This window comes from Antechinus flavipes, chromosome 1, assembly GCF_016432865.1.
Source record: "Antechinus flavipes isolate AdamAnt ecotype Samford, QLD, Australia chromosome 1, AdamAnt_v2, whole genome shotgun sequence".
Taxonomy (NCBI): Eukaryota; Metazoa; Chordata; class Mammalia; order Dasyuromorphia; family Dasyuridae; genus Antechinus; species Antechinus flavipes.
In genome coordinates, this window is record NC_067398.1 from 289,189,409 (window position 1) to 289,205,118 (window position 15,710).

A 15,710-nucleotide genomic window follows, 5' to 3' on the forward strand; every position below is an offset into this window, starting at 1 on the left:
TTTCTAACAGGAATTTTCTTGTTCTTTTTCTCAGTGGGAAATTAAGACTCTCTGAAGAAGCATTCTTGCAATACAAGCAGCCCCTACTGTACTTAGAGTCCCACAGAAGTTGGAAATGGTACCTGATTCAGAAATCAGGAAACTTTGGGGCTGAGTCTTAGCTCTGCACTTCCTAGCTGTGTGACCCTAGAAAAGAAATCTAACCTTTTGAAGCTTCAGGTTCTTCATTTGTGAAATGAGAATAATTATCCGTGAACTGCCTCCTTCACAAGGTTATTGTAAAAAGAGTACATAATACATGACTTAAGGAAATGCTTTACATAATTTTATATGTGTTCTTTTAATGGAGGCTGGGAGGTGAGGATAAGGGAGAGAATATGGAATTCAAAGTTTTAAAAACAAATGTAAAAAATTGTTTTAAATATAACTGAAGAAAAATAAAAATATTTTTTAAAAAAACTGCACAGTGAAAAAAAATTAAATGTATCCTTTTGCAGTAAAAAATATATTCAATTTAAAAAAAAAGAGAGTGTAATGGGTCAGATATAAAAAATGCTATAAAGATATAAGTATAATGTTTATCTATCTATTAGGACATTTCCAGAGACTGTGGCCCTTACATGGGTGTAGAGAATCAGTGTCATCAGAGCAGGGAACAGGTATTTTGCAAAGCCTTACTTGAGAACCCAGAATGAAATTTACATTATTAATTAATTGGAGAGTTTAGAAACTGGGAATCTGGTGCTATATCCGCAGACAACATCCTTACAGGGATATTTTGAACTCAAAGTTTATTAGAGAAAGCAGGCTAGTCATTAAAACATGGGAGATTGAACCCTTAGCTTTTGATGCATTAGGAGGAGTCTTTTGGACCCAGCTCTTTCAGCACAGTGGCAGTTTTTTAAAAATATTTTTATTTTTCCCCATGTCATAGAGTAGTCCTGAGGAGAGAAATGAGATAATGCCTAGAAAGCATTCACATTACATCACAAATGTATACATTCACATCAAAATGGCTCATTACTCCATTTTTATTTTGTGTATCTAGGCAACCTCTGCCCTGGATTGCAAAGACAACCTTCTGGGAGGGGTCCTGAGGGTCCTTGTGAACTCCCTGAGCTGTGACCAGAGCACCACCTACTTGACTCACTGCTTCGCTACACTCAGAGCTCTTATTGCCAAGGTAAACTAGGGCCCTGGTCTTTTGTTTTCTTTTTCTTAATTAGTTTCTCTGGCCTGTAGATGGGAAGCAATCTCCCATCTACAATGGGCCAGATTCCTAAAAGGAAGATGAAGTGACAGAACATAAAGGAGCACATATATCTGTATCTCTGTTCATGGTGAGTTGATTATCAGGGTAGAGGAAACTTAATAGTTCTATTTAAAATTTGGAATCTTCTCAAGTAATCTAGAATGGCCAGTGATCTTAGAACTGTACTGGGCATATGGGCAAAGATGAAACAATAAGTCTTTTGGTTGAGATGCAGTTTTGCCATAGATCTTTTTCTCTATAAGTTGTTGTTCAGTCATTTCAGTCTTGTCCAACTTTTTATGACCTTATTTAAGGGTTTTTTTTTTTTTTTTGGAAGATATTTGCTATTTTCTTCTAGGCTCATTTTACCAATGAGAAAACTGAGACTAATAGGATTAAGTGATTGCCCAGGGTCACAGAGAATAAGTGTCTGAGGCCAGATTTGCCTCCTGGAACAGGGATCCATCAGATTACCTGAGAAGGAGGCTGCCTGACCCAGGTTGGAAACAGAGCAGTTCAGTGTTCCTATGGCAAGCAGAAGTGGGATCAGTCTTGTGAGTAGCTCTATGCTTCTAGCCTAGGAGAGAAGGGAAGAAAGGAAGTCTTAAAAAAAAAAAAAAAAGAATTATGGAATGATACAAGCCATGTATAAACATTATGTGCACTCCCAAATGCTTCCTTCCTATTCTGGTCTCTCTCTTCACTTTCTCTATTGAATCATCAAAATTCTATCACCACTAGCCTTTCTCACCACCAAACCTGTTCTCAGCCTACCCTTGAAGTATTCCTAAACGATAACCTTCCTACACCCTGGCATCTCTATGTGCTAATTCACAGATTACACAGGTTAATCCCAAATTAATTGATCCTATGATACCAAGAAGAAGGAAGAAAATTCTTCCAAGCTCCATACATGATAGCTCTTAGATCACATGCCATTTCCCAAGCCTACATTATCCCATTTCTTTGGGCAATGTATGGCACTTGCCAGTAAATCAAATGCTAAAGCTTTAAAATGTCTTCATTTCAGAAATCAGAAATCTGTTTAGTCTTCAGAAATCAGTTTATCATAGCCCTGGGAATATAAGTACATGTGCTTACTGCACATACTTTGCATGTGTCTTCACCAAGTATCTTAAAGCTATTGCTTATTTTTCCCTGGCTGATCGAGCTCTTTAAAAGGTGGATGCCTTTACTCCTTTGTAGTAAGGTTATTCTCCACCTGGTTCTGAAAGGAAAGGAAAATGGTAGTCAAGCATTTTCAATGATGCTTGGAAGATGAGAATTGGTTGGGTGGAGAAGGGGAAATGCCTTCTAATTTGTGACTTTCTGGCAGATATAATCTTGCCCAAGAGTTGGCTTAGTAAGGCAGCCCTCACAGCAGTTGTGTAATTCATAATTAAACCTTAAGTACATCCCATTGCTCAAATCCATCTTCTGAGTTAAGTGTATCATTATTGTGTGAAGCAATAGATTAACTTCTTAGATGGTTTTTCTTTTCCAAGCCAACACATGCATATTTCAACAGGTTCCTCCACCCAGGGTGGGGGGAAGGGGAAGAGAGACAGGAGAGAAGAGAGAAAAACAGAGAGAGAGAGACAGAGATACACAGAGAGAGCAGAGACAGAGACAGAGAGAGACAGAGAGAGACAGACAGACAGACAGAGACAGAGAGAGAAAGACAGAGAACGACAGAGACAGAAACAGAGAGAGAGAGAAAATGTTGGAAAGTGTAGATCAGGATGTCATGATCTCTACTGTCTCTTCTAGTTTGGAGACCTGCTGTTTGAAGAGGAAGTGGAGCAGTGTGCTGACCTGTGCCAGAGAGTATTGCATCACTGCAGCAGCAGCATCTATGTTACCCGCAGTCAAGCTTGTGCAACCCTCTACTTGCTCATGAGATTCAGCTTTGGTGCCACCAGTGTAAGAGACCTTAGGCCATTGAGCATGAAATTAGGGGGAGAGAGAGGAGAAAAACGAGCCACTTAATGTTTGCTCTACTAAGACTTAAAATTGATGTGGGAGTCAGAGCCAGGCATTCATTAGTCAAGGGTAAAACAAAGCAGATGCTTACAGTGTTGAAAGTGGGCTCTGACCTTAATTGTAAGAATCAGAACCGATTGTGCCTATTACCTGTAATGAGCTGAGTTTAATATTTTTCAGAAGGAAAGCATCAAGATTCTCAGTGGCATGTGAACTTCCAAAGTAGTTCATTTTGTTAAAGATCACATTCTTGCATTTAAATTGCAATTAATATCTCCCACTAGTGAAGGAAAAGAAGGAATGTATTTTGCCACAGAGAGTATGAATACTATAAAATAGTTGCTCATCTATTATGAATTATCTTTGGTCATTATGAGACAGATTTATAGCAACAGACTCAAGCTTTTGAAAGAGATACATATGCCTCTCTTTTTGTTTTCCCCCCAGCAATGTGTCATCCCTTCAAGCCCAATTTTACCACAGAATAACAATACTCAGCCCATTGATTTTGTTTCATTTGTAGTGCATTACTTTGGAATACTTTCTATGTAGGGGATGGCATGAAAGTATAATTTGTGTTAAATGATTAAATAAGTGGTTCTGAGAAGGCTTAGGAAAAAACCTTTGAAAGACATGGGGATAGCTATTACTTAGCCTATCAACAACCGTTTAAGAGCCTGGTACATTACCAGGCACTTTGCTGTGTGCTGGGGGATATAAATTAAAAAGCAAGCTAGCCTTGACCTCAAGGAGATTACATTCTACTGGATGAACAGCTCAGACTGTATTTGGTTACTTGATCCAAGTGACCAGGACACTCTCAATGTGCTTTCTCAGAGAAGCTGTAAGGAAATGAGGAAGCTTCAAGCGTCATGATCATGAAAGTGCTATCTTACTCTTTTCTTTGTATTTACCCAAAAGAAAAATTGCCCAGTCATCAAATATTTGATTGTATGCCCTAGCTTCATAGAAGTTTGCCTTTCCTACTGCTTCCAACCAAAGCATTTTAGAACTCAGAAAGATCTTAGAATGATAATCATAGAATCATAGAAGTAAAGATGGACAACATTTTGGAGATCATCATTTTATAACTAAGAAAAGTGAAGTCATATAAGCAAACAAGGGCAAAACTGGAAATAGAATCCAGTCTGAGATGTGATGCAAAATTAAAAGGGAAATTGACAAAGGCACAGGCTGTAGAATCTACTTAAATTTTAACATTAATCTTATTGTGCAATGTAGTTTTTTTCCAATATTCAATTTAATAAAGGATAAGATAGTGCTATAAATAGATGGAAAGTGTGATTCTTTTGGCTAGTAAAAAAAAAAAAAAAAGCTGTCACATCTGTGACTCTAATATCTTATTCTCTCTAATTACCTGTTTTCTGATTATTTTTTTAATAAAGAATTTTGCAAGAGTGAAGATGCAAGTGACAATGTCCCTGGCTTCCTTGGTTGGGAAAGCATCAGATTTTAATGAGGAATACTTGAGAAAATCCTTAAGAACCATCTTGGCATATGCAGAAGAGGATACGGCTATGCAGGCAACTCCTTTTCCTGCTCAGGTTAGACTCCCAATTCAGCCCATTATAAATGTAATGCTCAAAAGCACCCCCAATGCCATCTTGTCCAGTCCCAGCATTTTGTAAATGAAGAAATGAGGTCAAAGAAGAGCAAGTGACTCTGTTCAAAGTCACATGGATAGTAATCATCAAAGATGGGATCAGAATCTAGGTCCACTAATGTCAGAATGTATGGAACTGAAATTAAATGTATAATCCATAAGCTAAGTTTCTGAATAAGTCAGATTCTGAAATCTCAGGATTTCATTTTGATCATTTACCAACTCAAAATTTAATCACATATCTGATAGTTCTGCTCACTATGTTACCTGGGGTATTGGGAAGACAAGAATTATATATAGGAGGACACTACAAGGAATGATAATTAAGTGCCCATTACATTGTAAAATGCTGTTGAATTTTAGAGAAATTAGTTATGAATAAGAGCTATAGCAATCTATTTGGGGTTCAGAGCCTGTAAACTTTTCTTTTTTTATATATTTTATTTTATTTTATAATAACTTTATATTGACAGAATCCATGCCAGGGTAATTTTTTTACATTATTCCTTGCACTCACTTCTGTTCCGATTTTTCCCCTCCCTCCCTCCACCCATTCCTCTAGATGGCAAGCAGTCCTATATGTTAGATATGTTGCAGTATATCCTAGATACAATATATGTTTGCAGAACCGAACCGTTCTCTTGTTGCACAGGGAGAATTGGATTCAGAAGGTAAAAATAACCCGGGAAGAAAAACAAAAATGCAAATAGTTCATTTCCCAGTGTTCTTTCTTTGGATGTAGCTGCTTCTAAGTCTAAGAAACTGAGTTAGGTCTCTTTGTCAAAGAAATCCACTTTCATCAGAATACATCCTCATACAGTATCGTTATTGAAGTGTATAATGATCTCCTGGTTCTGCTTATTTCACTTAGCATCAATTCATGTTAAGTCTCGCCAGTCCTCTCTGTATTCATCCTGCCGGTCATTTCTTACAGAACAATAATATTCCATAACATTCATATACCACAATTTACCCAGCCATTCTCCAATTGATGGGCATCCATTCAATTTCCAGTTTCTAGCTACTACAAACAGGGCTGCCACAAATATTTTGGCACATGCCTGTAAACTTTTCAATGGGCCTCAAATGGCCTCATAAAGGTAGTTTGTTCTCTATCTAAGCATAGAAGCAGCCCCTCTTCTAGGAGTTTTCTGACTAGGACTATGGTTAGTCAGTCAGTCAATAAGAATTTGTGGAGCACATACTAGGTGCCAGGCACTGGACTAATAATATAAAAAGAGGTAAAAGACAACTCTTGTCTTCAAGGAACTTACAATTTAATGGAGACAAGTAAACAAATATGTATAAACTATATGCAAGATATATAGGAAATAATTGAGAAGGAAGGCATAAGAATTAAGAGGAGTTGGGAAAGGCTTCTTATAAAAGATAGGATTTTAGTTGAGACTTAAACAAAGCCAATAGGCTATGGACTTCTGTAACTTCTCTTAGACTAGTTTGTTGGGATCTTCATAAACAAATTTTACAGTAATTGGAAGACCTAGAAAGATAAATATCTCCAAGGGTTGCTTGAGAGACTAGCATTCACAATCTTAATTCAGCTGCTGGTTCTTGATCATAATTAGCTCTTATTTAGCAACATGCCTGGAAATATCACTTGTCTCACACCTTGGCCAGCCTCAACCTTTTTGATATGGTACTTTTTTATAGGACAGTTTATTTTTAGCATTCAGTAATCATGTATTAAGTACCTTCTATGTATACAACACTATGCATAGATGCAGAGAATACAAAGGTAACTTAGATACAATCTCCGTATTCAAGAACTTTATAGATTTTCAGGAAATATGATATTTGTGGGAATATGCAATAGTTAGATAATAATGCTAATACAGCCTAGAACATGATAGGTATAAAATACTAAGTAATATGTGAGAAAGAAAAGATTTCCAAATGGAAGGGGAAATCATAATAATTCACTTATACTGTATGTAAAGTCTACAAAGCATTTTTTCAAAACCCTATGGGATAGGGATTACAGGTATTATTTGCCCCATTTTACAAATAAGAAAACTGAAGCTCATTGAATTGTTTAACAATTAAATTGTTAAGTAATTTGTCCATAGTCAGATATATCATATCAGGATTTGGTCCCGGGACCCTCCTAACTCAAAGGTCTTGCTATATCTTTTCCTTGAAGAATACGTAGGAGTTCAATAGAGAACCCAGTGGAAGAGGTAAAGAGGAAGAAGAGGAAGAAGAAGAGGAAAAAGAGGAAGTGAGGAGGAGAAGAAAAATGAGAAGTGAAAGGAAGGAGAATAGGAAAAAAGAGAATTTCAAGTACTTGGAATAATTCAAGCAAAATTGAGGCTCCTTGGGCCATTGTCTTAGGACCCAAGGGCAGCTTATTAAGTTTGTTGAATGATATAGGAGAGAGTGATCCCATTTTTTTTGTTTGTTTTATTTTTCTCTTTAATAATTAGCTGTAATTAATGGTAGGTAGAAAATCTAACCAGCAATCACTTGCTGACTCCAAGTCCCTTTATGGGCATAAGGTTCACTGGCATTTTATTTTCCAAGTCATTTTCTTTCTTTAATAGTTATTCCACCACCACCCCCTTCCCAAGAATCTAGTTTCTATGTCACTGCAATAAAATGCAACTTAATATTACTGATCATGGAATGTTTATCCCTCATAAAATTGATAAGTACCCAGACTGCTGAATGGGAATTCAATGTGACTTCTGACAACTGTTATGCTATTGGTCCTACCACAGGTAGAAGAGCTTCTCTGCAACCTCAATAGCATTTTGTCGGACACAGTGAAAATGAGGGAATTTCAGGAAGATCCAGAGATGCTCATGGATCTTATGTACAGGTAAATATCCTAGTCAATGAAAAGGGGACACTTGTTCTCTGGGACTTATAGAATTACAAAATTTTATATTTTGAGTTGAAAGGGACCATCATCAAGACTACAGTCTGACCCAATTTAAATTTAAAGATGAGGAAACCAATGCCCATTTTAAGAGATTAAAATGAGTTGGTCAGAGCTGCACAGTTAATTAGTATGTGATGCAGGCTTTTCAGTCAAGTTTTCCTGAAATCAAGTCCAGTGTTCTATCCAGTTCAGTATTTAATATTGTGTTATCTCACCAAAAAAATAGAACACAATACTTGGTTTATTTATTTTCATATCATGTTGCCATACATGTGCAAATTTGGGAATAAATGAAGGAAAATTTCAATAACAAGAAATCAAGGGATTTAAATTATAGGTGCCCTCTACTTTTAAAAGACTACTTAAAAATGTATTGTGTACAAAATAATAGTAATGTTGTGGGATGATCAGCTGTGAATGCTTTTGCTATTTGCAGCAATACAATGATCCACACATACTCTGGAGGAATTATGATAAAAAATTCTATCCATATCCAGAGAAAGAACTTATTACATATGAATAGAAACTGAAGCATACTCATTTTTTTACTTTATTTTTCTTGAGGGTTTGTTTTCTTTCACAACATGCCTTTTATGGAAATGTTTTGCATAACTTCACATGTGTCTTCTTAAAGGGGACTGGAGTCGGGAGGAAGGGAAAGAATCTGAAACTCAGAGTTTTAAAAACAAATTTAAAAATTGTTTTACATGTAACTGGGGAAAATAAAAAATATTAAATAAAAAGAAAAAGAAAAGGCCTTACTTATAAAATTCTAACTTTGAAAAAAGAAAAAGAGTGACACAGTAGCAAGAAAACCAGCTTTGGAGTCACTTAGACTTGGGGCTCCTGCTTCTGACAATCCCAGACCAGTGTCTAAACCTCTCAGTACCTCAAACTCTTTAGACTGGAAGGTGCTGTGTATAGGCTAATTAGCTTTGGTAAAGTCTCCTCAATAGTAGTTCTCTACTCCAAATAGCACCACAGGAAAAATAAAATACATTTCAAAACAGTAAATGAAAATTTATTTTCTTTTCCAGAGTCAGATTAGCCATATGGTTTAATTCTATAAGTAAACTCCCTAGTAGTCATTTTGATTCCATTTTTTAAAAACTACATTTTTATCTAGCCTTTCAGAATATTTATCAAATTTTTTAAAAAGTCTACCTAAACTATAACAACATCTTTCTTATATTTCCAAATGTGTTAAAGAGAGATAACATCATCTTCTATATTAGTTATTTGATATATTCTATCCCATATTCAGAAAAAACTTAATAGACACCTGCTAGGTTCTCAGGATTATAGATTTCAAGTTGGAAGAAACTTTAGATTATCAGTTCAACCCTATCATCTTTTAAATAAACAATTTGAAGCTGAGGAAAGTTGCATACCTTGGGTCATACCAGTAATAATAACAGAGATGAAATCTGAAATGCTATAAACCAAAGTTGCTTAAACTTTTTCCATCTGTGACCCTTTTTCACTCAAGAAAATTTTGCATGACTCTGGGTATATGGTTATATAAAATAGGTATACAAATCAAACATTTACTGATAATAGATTATAATTTCACAACCTCCACGTTCAATTACTAGACCCTTTACAGTTTAAGAAGCTGGGCACATATGCAATATACAATGCATATGCCTCTTTAACGCCTATCTAAGAAAGTTTCACAGGATAGAGTTAAAGTAAATTGCCCATAATCATTCAGTGAACCAGTGGTCAATGAAGTTAAGATTTTAGCTTTGCCTTTATCAGTACTGCTTACTGAGGCCTTCATATTCCTCCATAAAAAATTACAGGTTTATAAAGTGTGGTGCTTGATACTAGAAGAAATATAAAAATAAGCAGGATTAATAGCTTATAATTTGAAGGAGCTCATAATCTAGTAAAATAAAAAGGAAAGGAATAGGGATTACACCAGTGATTACATTAATATAGGGAATTCCTCTAGATCTAAGATTTCTCCGCAAATTAACAGTTTTAAGAGAGTTGTTTAGAGTATTGAGAAGTTAAGGCCAGGGTCATGGAACCAAGTATATGTTAGAGGTAAAACTTACCAAGTCTTCCTGACTCCAAGGTTGGTTTCCTATCCACTAAGTGATACTGCCTCTCATATAAATATAATTTATTCATGTACTTAATAGGTAAATATGATAAAGAATATTAGAATATGTTACAGGAATACATGGAGTACAAAGTACTTGAGGATTCAAAAAAGAAAGGATCTTTCCAGCTAAAGGAATCAAGGAAGATTTCATGATAGAGATGATGTTTGAACTAGATCTTAAGGAAGTATGCTTACAAAGAGATGGGATGGGGATAAGGTAGGGCATTCCAATCACAAGGAATTAAGGCAGGGCAGTGGGAAAGCATAAAAGCATGTTTGACACCTCTTCCCTAGAAAATGTTTTTGCCACAAAGCCAGGGCCAAAGGAGTATGTCAATATATTTGTCTTTTGCTTATTTGAAAGAAAGACAAGGAAGGAAGGGATGGATGTAAACCTAATCTCAGCAAGATTTCTTTTCCAGTCTAGCTACACACACGCGTGCACACACACACGCACATGCACACTCATACACATATGTTAGTCATCTGGAGTACTGGTTGCTTTTCTCGTTTCCTGGATTCATTTGTGAAATTCTTGGCAAAGAAAAAAGAACAATGAATATGAAAAGAACTGGAAACATCCATCCTCTTACTGTCAAGATTGTCATCCCCCTAATTTGTCTTCAGGATTGCCAAGGGATATCAGACATCTCCTGATCTAAGACTGACCTGGCTTCAGAATATGGCTGAAAAACACTCTAAGAGGAAATGCTACACGGAGGCAGCCATGTGTTTGGTGCATGCAGCAGCCCTGGTTGCTGAGTACCTGAGCATGTTAGAAGACCATTGCTACTTGCCTGTGGGAAGTGTGAGCTTTCAGGTATGGATCCCATCTGCTTCTAAGTACACTTTGATTGTGTCATTGTTACTCTCTACTAACTCTCCCTTGGGAATTCTGATCATTTACAAATGAGAAATGTGACTTTCTTTTGGGAGCAGGAGGGCCACCAATGAGGCAATTGAGGTTAATAGAGTCACACAGCTAATAAGTGTCAAGTGTCTGAGACTGGATTTGAACTCAGGTGTTCTTGACTCCAAGATCAGTACTCTATCCACTATATCACGTGGCTGCCTCCACATATGGCTTTCTTTAATGAACTCATTTTCTTTTCTTTTCTATTTAGTTGTAAATGTCTTCATTTCTTAATCCTTAAAGATTTGTGACTTTTTAGGTGTTGGCATTGGAAAAACAAATTGTGTTCTTTTTTGTGTGCACCAGTAGACAATATTGACAGATTGCTGTGGCGAAAAAGAATTCATCTGCTAGATCTTTGACATTAGGCCTCTCTAAATTTGTTGTTGTTCGATTGTTTTCAGGTCATACCTAGCTCTTCATAACCCTTTTGGGGGGGGGGGTGTTTCTTGACAGAGATACTAGAATGATTTGCTATTTCCTTCTCTAGCTCATTTTATAAATACCTGAAATTTCTCAGAAATGTATTTTAAAATTAGATTATTTAACCCCTCTATCCCCCCAAAATTGTCAAAATGCATGAAATTTTAAAAGTCTTTGAATCAGATAAAGTAAACATGAAAACCACAAAATTGATTTAGATATGTCCTCTTCTCATATTGTCCTCTTTTCTCTTTCTAAGAAGGCAATCTGAGTAAAGAGACTATGGAGGAGCACTTTAAAAAGATAACTTTGGCAATTCTCAGAAAATCAGCAGTGAACTCCATCTTTAAAGCTAAATTATATCTTTCTTGTGTTAGATTTTAATCAGCTGCAATGTTCCTCCAAAGAAGTGGTTTTTAGTCTCCTCTTATCCAGGTTCTCAACATCCCATATAAATAATAATTGAAATCATGCACCTGGTCTATAAGTCTATATTAATTTTTCCAGTTCATGGTTTGCTTACAAGAAGATAAGACAGGGTTATTAAAAAAAAAAAAAAAAAAGCTTTCTTTATACAGGGTTTACAAAGCACTTTCCCTCTAGCAAACATGTGAAGCTGGATAGTAAAGGTCTTAGCACTCCCATGTTACAAATGAAGAAACTGAAGATTAGAGCAGTTACTCTGAATGCTACCTGAGACTTCAACCCAAATCTTTTTTTGTTTTGTTTTTTTGTAGTAATATTTTATTTTTCCAAATACAAGATAGTTTTCAACATTAATTTTTTAAGACTTTGTATTCCAAATTTTTCTCCCTTCCTCCTTTGCCATCCTTCTCCCCAAGACAGCAAACAATTTAATATAAATTTAATATGTTCAATTCTTTTAAATATATTTCCATATTTGTCATATTTGCAAGAAAAATCAAACCAAAAGAAAAAAATTATGAGAAAGAAAAGGCAAGCAAACAAACACATGCAAAAAAAAAGGTGAAAATAGTATGTTTTGTTCCAAATTCAATCTCCACAATTCTCTCTCTGGATGTGGATGGCATTTTCCATCCCAAATCTATTGGTATTGTCTTGAGTTATTGCATTGCTAAGAACCAAGTCCATCACAGTTGATCATCACATAATCTTGTTGTTACTATGTACGATATTCTCCTGGTTCTGCTCATTTCACTTAACATCAGTTCATGTAAACCTTTTCAGGTTTTTCTGACATCAGCCTGCTCATCATTTCTTATAGAACAATAATATTCCATTACCTTCATATACCATAACTTATTTAGCCGTTCCTCAACTGATGGGCATCCAATTAATTTCCAGTCCCTTGCCACTCCAAAAAGAACTGCTACGAACACTTTTGTACATATGGGAGCTTTTCTCTCTTTTATGATCTCTTTGGAATACAGACTCAATAGTGACACTGCTGGATCAAAGGGTATGCAAAATTTTATAGATCTTTGAAACCCAAGTCTTCTAATTCCAAGTCTGAATCTTTGTCCTATTTCACTGATCCAGAGTTAGATTCTATATTACCTAGCTATACCCCTTTACTTAGAAACAATAGATACTAGCTCCAAGAATTCCCCACATCCTAAAAAGAAATAAAAAGAAAAGAGTAGCTTTAGTTCATTATAATGCTTGACTATTTCATACCACAGGCTTCCAATACTTCCCTGAAATATGTTAAACTCAAATTGATGCTTTGACATCATTCTTTTTTTTTCCACTCAAAAATAATATATGCCTTCTGTTTCAATTTTATTCTGTTCCAGTAAAATAAGTTATCAGCCAAGGAAAATGAATTATAGTTAAATAAAATCTGTTGAGGAAAATTGAGTTAAGGCCATCAAATTCCACAAAACTAAACTTTCTGGAATTCTGGGCCTTGGGGTGCAATATCTACTTCACAAATATGGAGAAATTCTTACTTATCATTTCTGCTCCTTCCAGCTTTCCAAGGCCAAGAAAATGATCCCAGAATGCCTTTTCTCTGGACGCAATTTCAAGCTGTGTAGCTCTGTTTTATCCTTACCAACTGCTATCCTTACCAGAAAAGTGAGACATGAAAACAGACCCTTTCTATTGGGCCAATAGATTCTCTCCATATCAGGCTCCTAAAGAGTCTATTGCTTCTGATTCTGAGACACTATTAGAGAAAAAACTCTGGGCAAGGACTTAGCAGAAAGGAAGAAAAATCATATCCAGATTAAAGACATCTTTGAGAGTTTCTAAGAAATTTCCTGAGAGCCCCTAACCCACAATATGATTTTAAATAATGTATAAAAATAATCAATAAATATTTGTTAAGCATCTTCAACCTACCAGACATTATACTAGGCCCTGAGAATACAAAAAGCTGTGAAAGACATTCCCTGCCCTCAAGGAGTTTACAAATAAACAGAATTTTCTGAAGGAAAATGTATGTGACATCTATAATTAATACCACAACACTTCATAAGAAGTGTTTGGCATTCCTCATTACTGCTAAGCAATATCAGAGCTATTCAAGTGGAACCAGGAAAAGATGGCAATATACAGTGTCCCAGAAGTCTTATGTCAAAAAAAATCTTGCAGCTCTTCAACCAGAAACCAGAGGGAAAGTGGCAATGTAGAGTATGTCCAAAAATCTTACTGCAGTTTTCTAACAGCTTAAAAAGTACACTAATTGGGACAGTTATATGACACATGGATAGAGCACCCATCCTGGAGTCAGGAGGACTTGAATTCAAATACAGCCTCAGATACTTCACTTAATAGCTGTGTAACCCTGAGCAAGTCCCTTAACCCCAGTTACCTCAAAAAAAAAATCCTAAAAAGTACACTAATCCTTTTGGGATACCCAGTATGTTAGAATTATAATAATAATAATAGCAAGGATTTATATTAAAGCTTTAAGGTTTTCAAAGTATGTCATCTCATTTGAACCTCACAGCAATTCTGTAGTACTATTATCATCCCCATTTTTAAAATGACAGAGGTTATTAAATATTTCAGCAACATACCAGAATTTATGGGATGCAGCTAACGCAGTCCTTAGGGGAAATTTTATATCTCTAGATGTTTACTTGTGTAAAATAGAAAAAGAAAAGATCAATGAATTAAGTATGCAATTTAAAAAGGTAGAAAAAGAGCAAATTAAAAACCCTCAATTAAATACCAACTTTGAAATTCTGAAAAAAGGGAAGATTAATAAAATTGAAAGTAAGAAAACTATTGAACTAATAAACAAAACTAAAAGTTGGTTTTATGAAAAAGCAACAGAATAGATAAAACTTTAATTAATTTGATTAGAAAAAGGAAAGAATCAAATTTGTAATATCAAAAATGAAAAGAAGGAACTTTCCACCAATGAAAACGAAATTAGAGCAATAATTAGGAGCTATTTTGTTCACTATTATGCCAATAAATCTGATCATCTAAGTGAAATAAATGAATAATTACAAAAATATAGATTTCCCAGATTAACAGAAGAAAACAAATTTATCAATAACCAAATTTTAACAGAAATCATGTGATTCTCTCAATAGATGCAGAAGAAAAATGACATCCAACACCCATTCCTATTAAAAACACTGGAGAGCACAGGTATAAATGGAGTTTTCCTAAAAATGATTAGTAGCATCTATTTTAAAACCATCAGCAAGCATCATATGTACCGGAGGTAAACTAGAACCATTCCCAATAAAATCAGGGGGTAAAACAATGTTGCCCACTATCACCATTACTATTCAGTATTATATTAGAAATGTTAGCTTTAGCCATAAGAGAAGAAAAAAAGAAATTAAAGTAAATAATGAAGAGATCAAATTATCATTCTTTGTAGATAATATGATGGTACACTTAAAGAATCCTAGAGAATCAACTAAAAAACTTCTAGAAATAATTCATAACTTTAGCAAAGTTGCAGGATACCAAATAAATGCACAGAAATCGTTAGCATTTCTATATGTTACCAACAAAGTCTAGCAGCAAAAGATGCAAACAGAAATTCCATTTAAAATAACTGTAGATAATATAAAATATTTGGGAGTCTGCCTACCAAGACAAAGTTATAAAGTATATAAACACAATTACAAAACACTTTCCATACAAATAAAGTCATATCTAATCAATTGGATGAATATTAAGTACTCATGGATTAACCGAGTTAATATAATAAAAATTACAATTCGACCCAAATTAATCTACTTATTCAGTGCCATGCCAAACTTCTGAGAAATTATTTTACAGAGCTAGAAAAAATAACAAAGTTTAGAAGAACAAAAGGTCAAAAATTTCAAGGAAATTAATGAAATAATGCAAATAAAGGTAGTCTAGCTATATCAGACCTAAAACTATGTTATATTATAAAGTAGCATTCATCAAAACTATTTGATATTGGCTAGAAATAGAGCAATTGATTAGTGGGATAGGTTAAGTTCACAAGACACAAACTTAAGTTAATGACTGTAATCATCTAGTATTTGATAAATCCAAAGACCCCCGTTTCTGGGA

At 35.0% G+C, this 15,710-nt stretch overlaps 1 protein-coding gene across 4 annotated transcripts in view; it reads left to right on the forward strand.

The window, feature by feature from the left end:
• The window catches only part of DOCK8 (dedicator of cytokinesis 8), a 312,124-nt gene that overhangs the window by 265,608 nt on the left and 30,806 nt on the right, over positions 1–15,710 (forward strand). For all 4 annotated transcript variants that reach the window (XM_051962333.1, XM_051962351.1, XM_051962346.1 and 1 more), the window contains 5 exons: positions 1,049–1,183; positions 3,023–3,175; positions 4,642–4,800; positions 7,598–7,698; positions 10,502–10,694. In XM_051962333.1, coding sequence (XP_051818293.1) covers positions 1,049–1,183; positions 3,023–3,175; positions 4,642–4,800; positions 7,598–7,698; positions 10,502–10,694 — 741 coding nt within the window. The remainder of the gene's footprint in view (positions 1–1,048; positions 1,184–3,022; positions 3,176–4,641; positions 4,801–7,597; positions 7,699–10,501; positions 10,695–15,710) is intronic.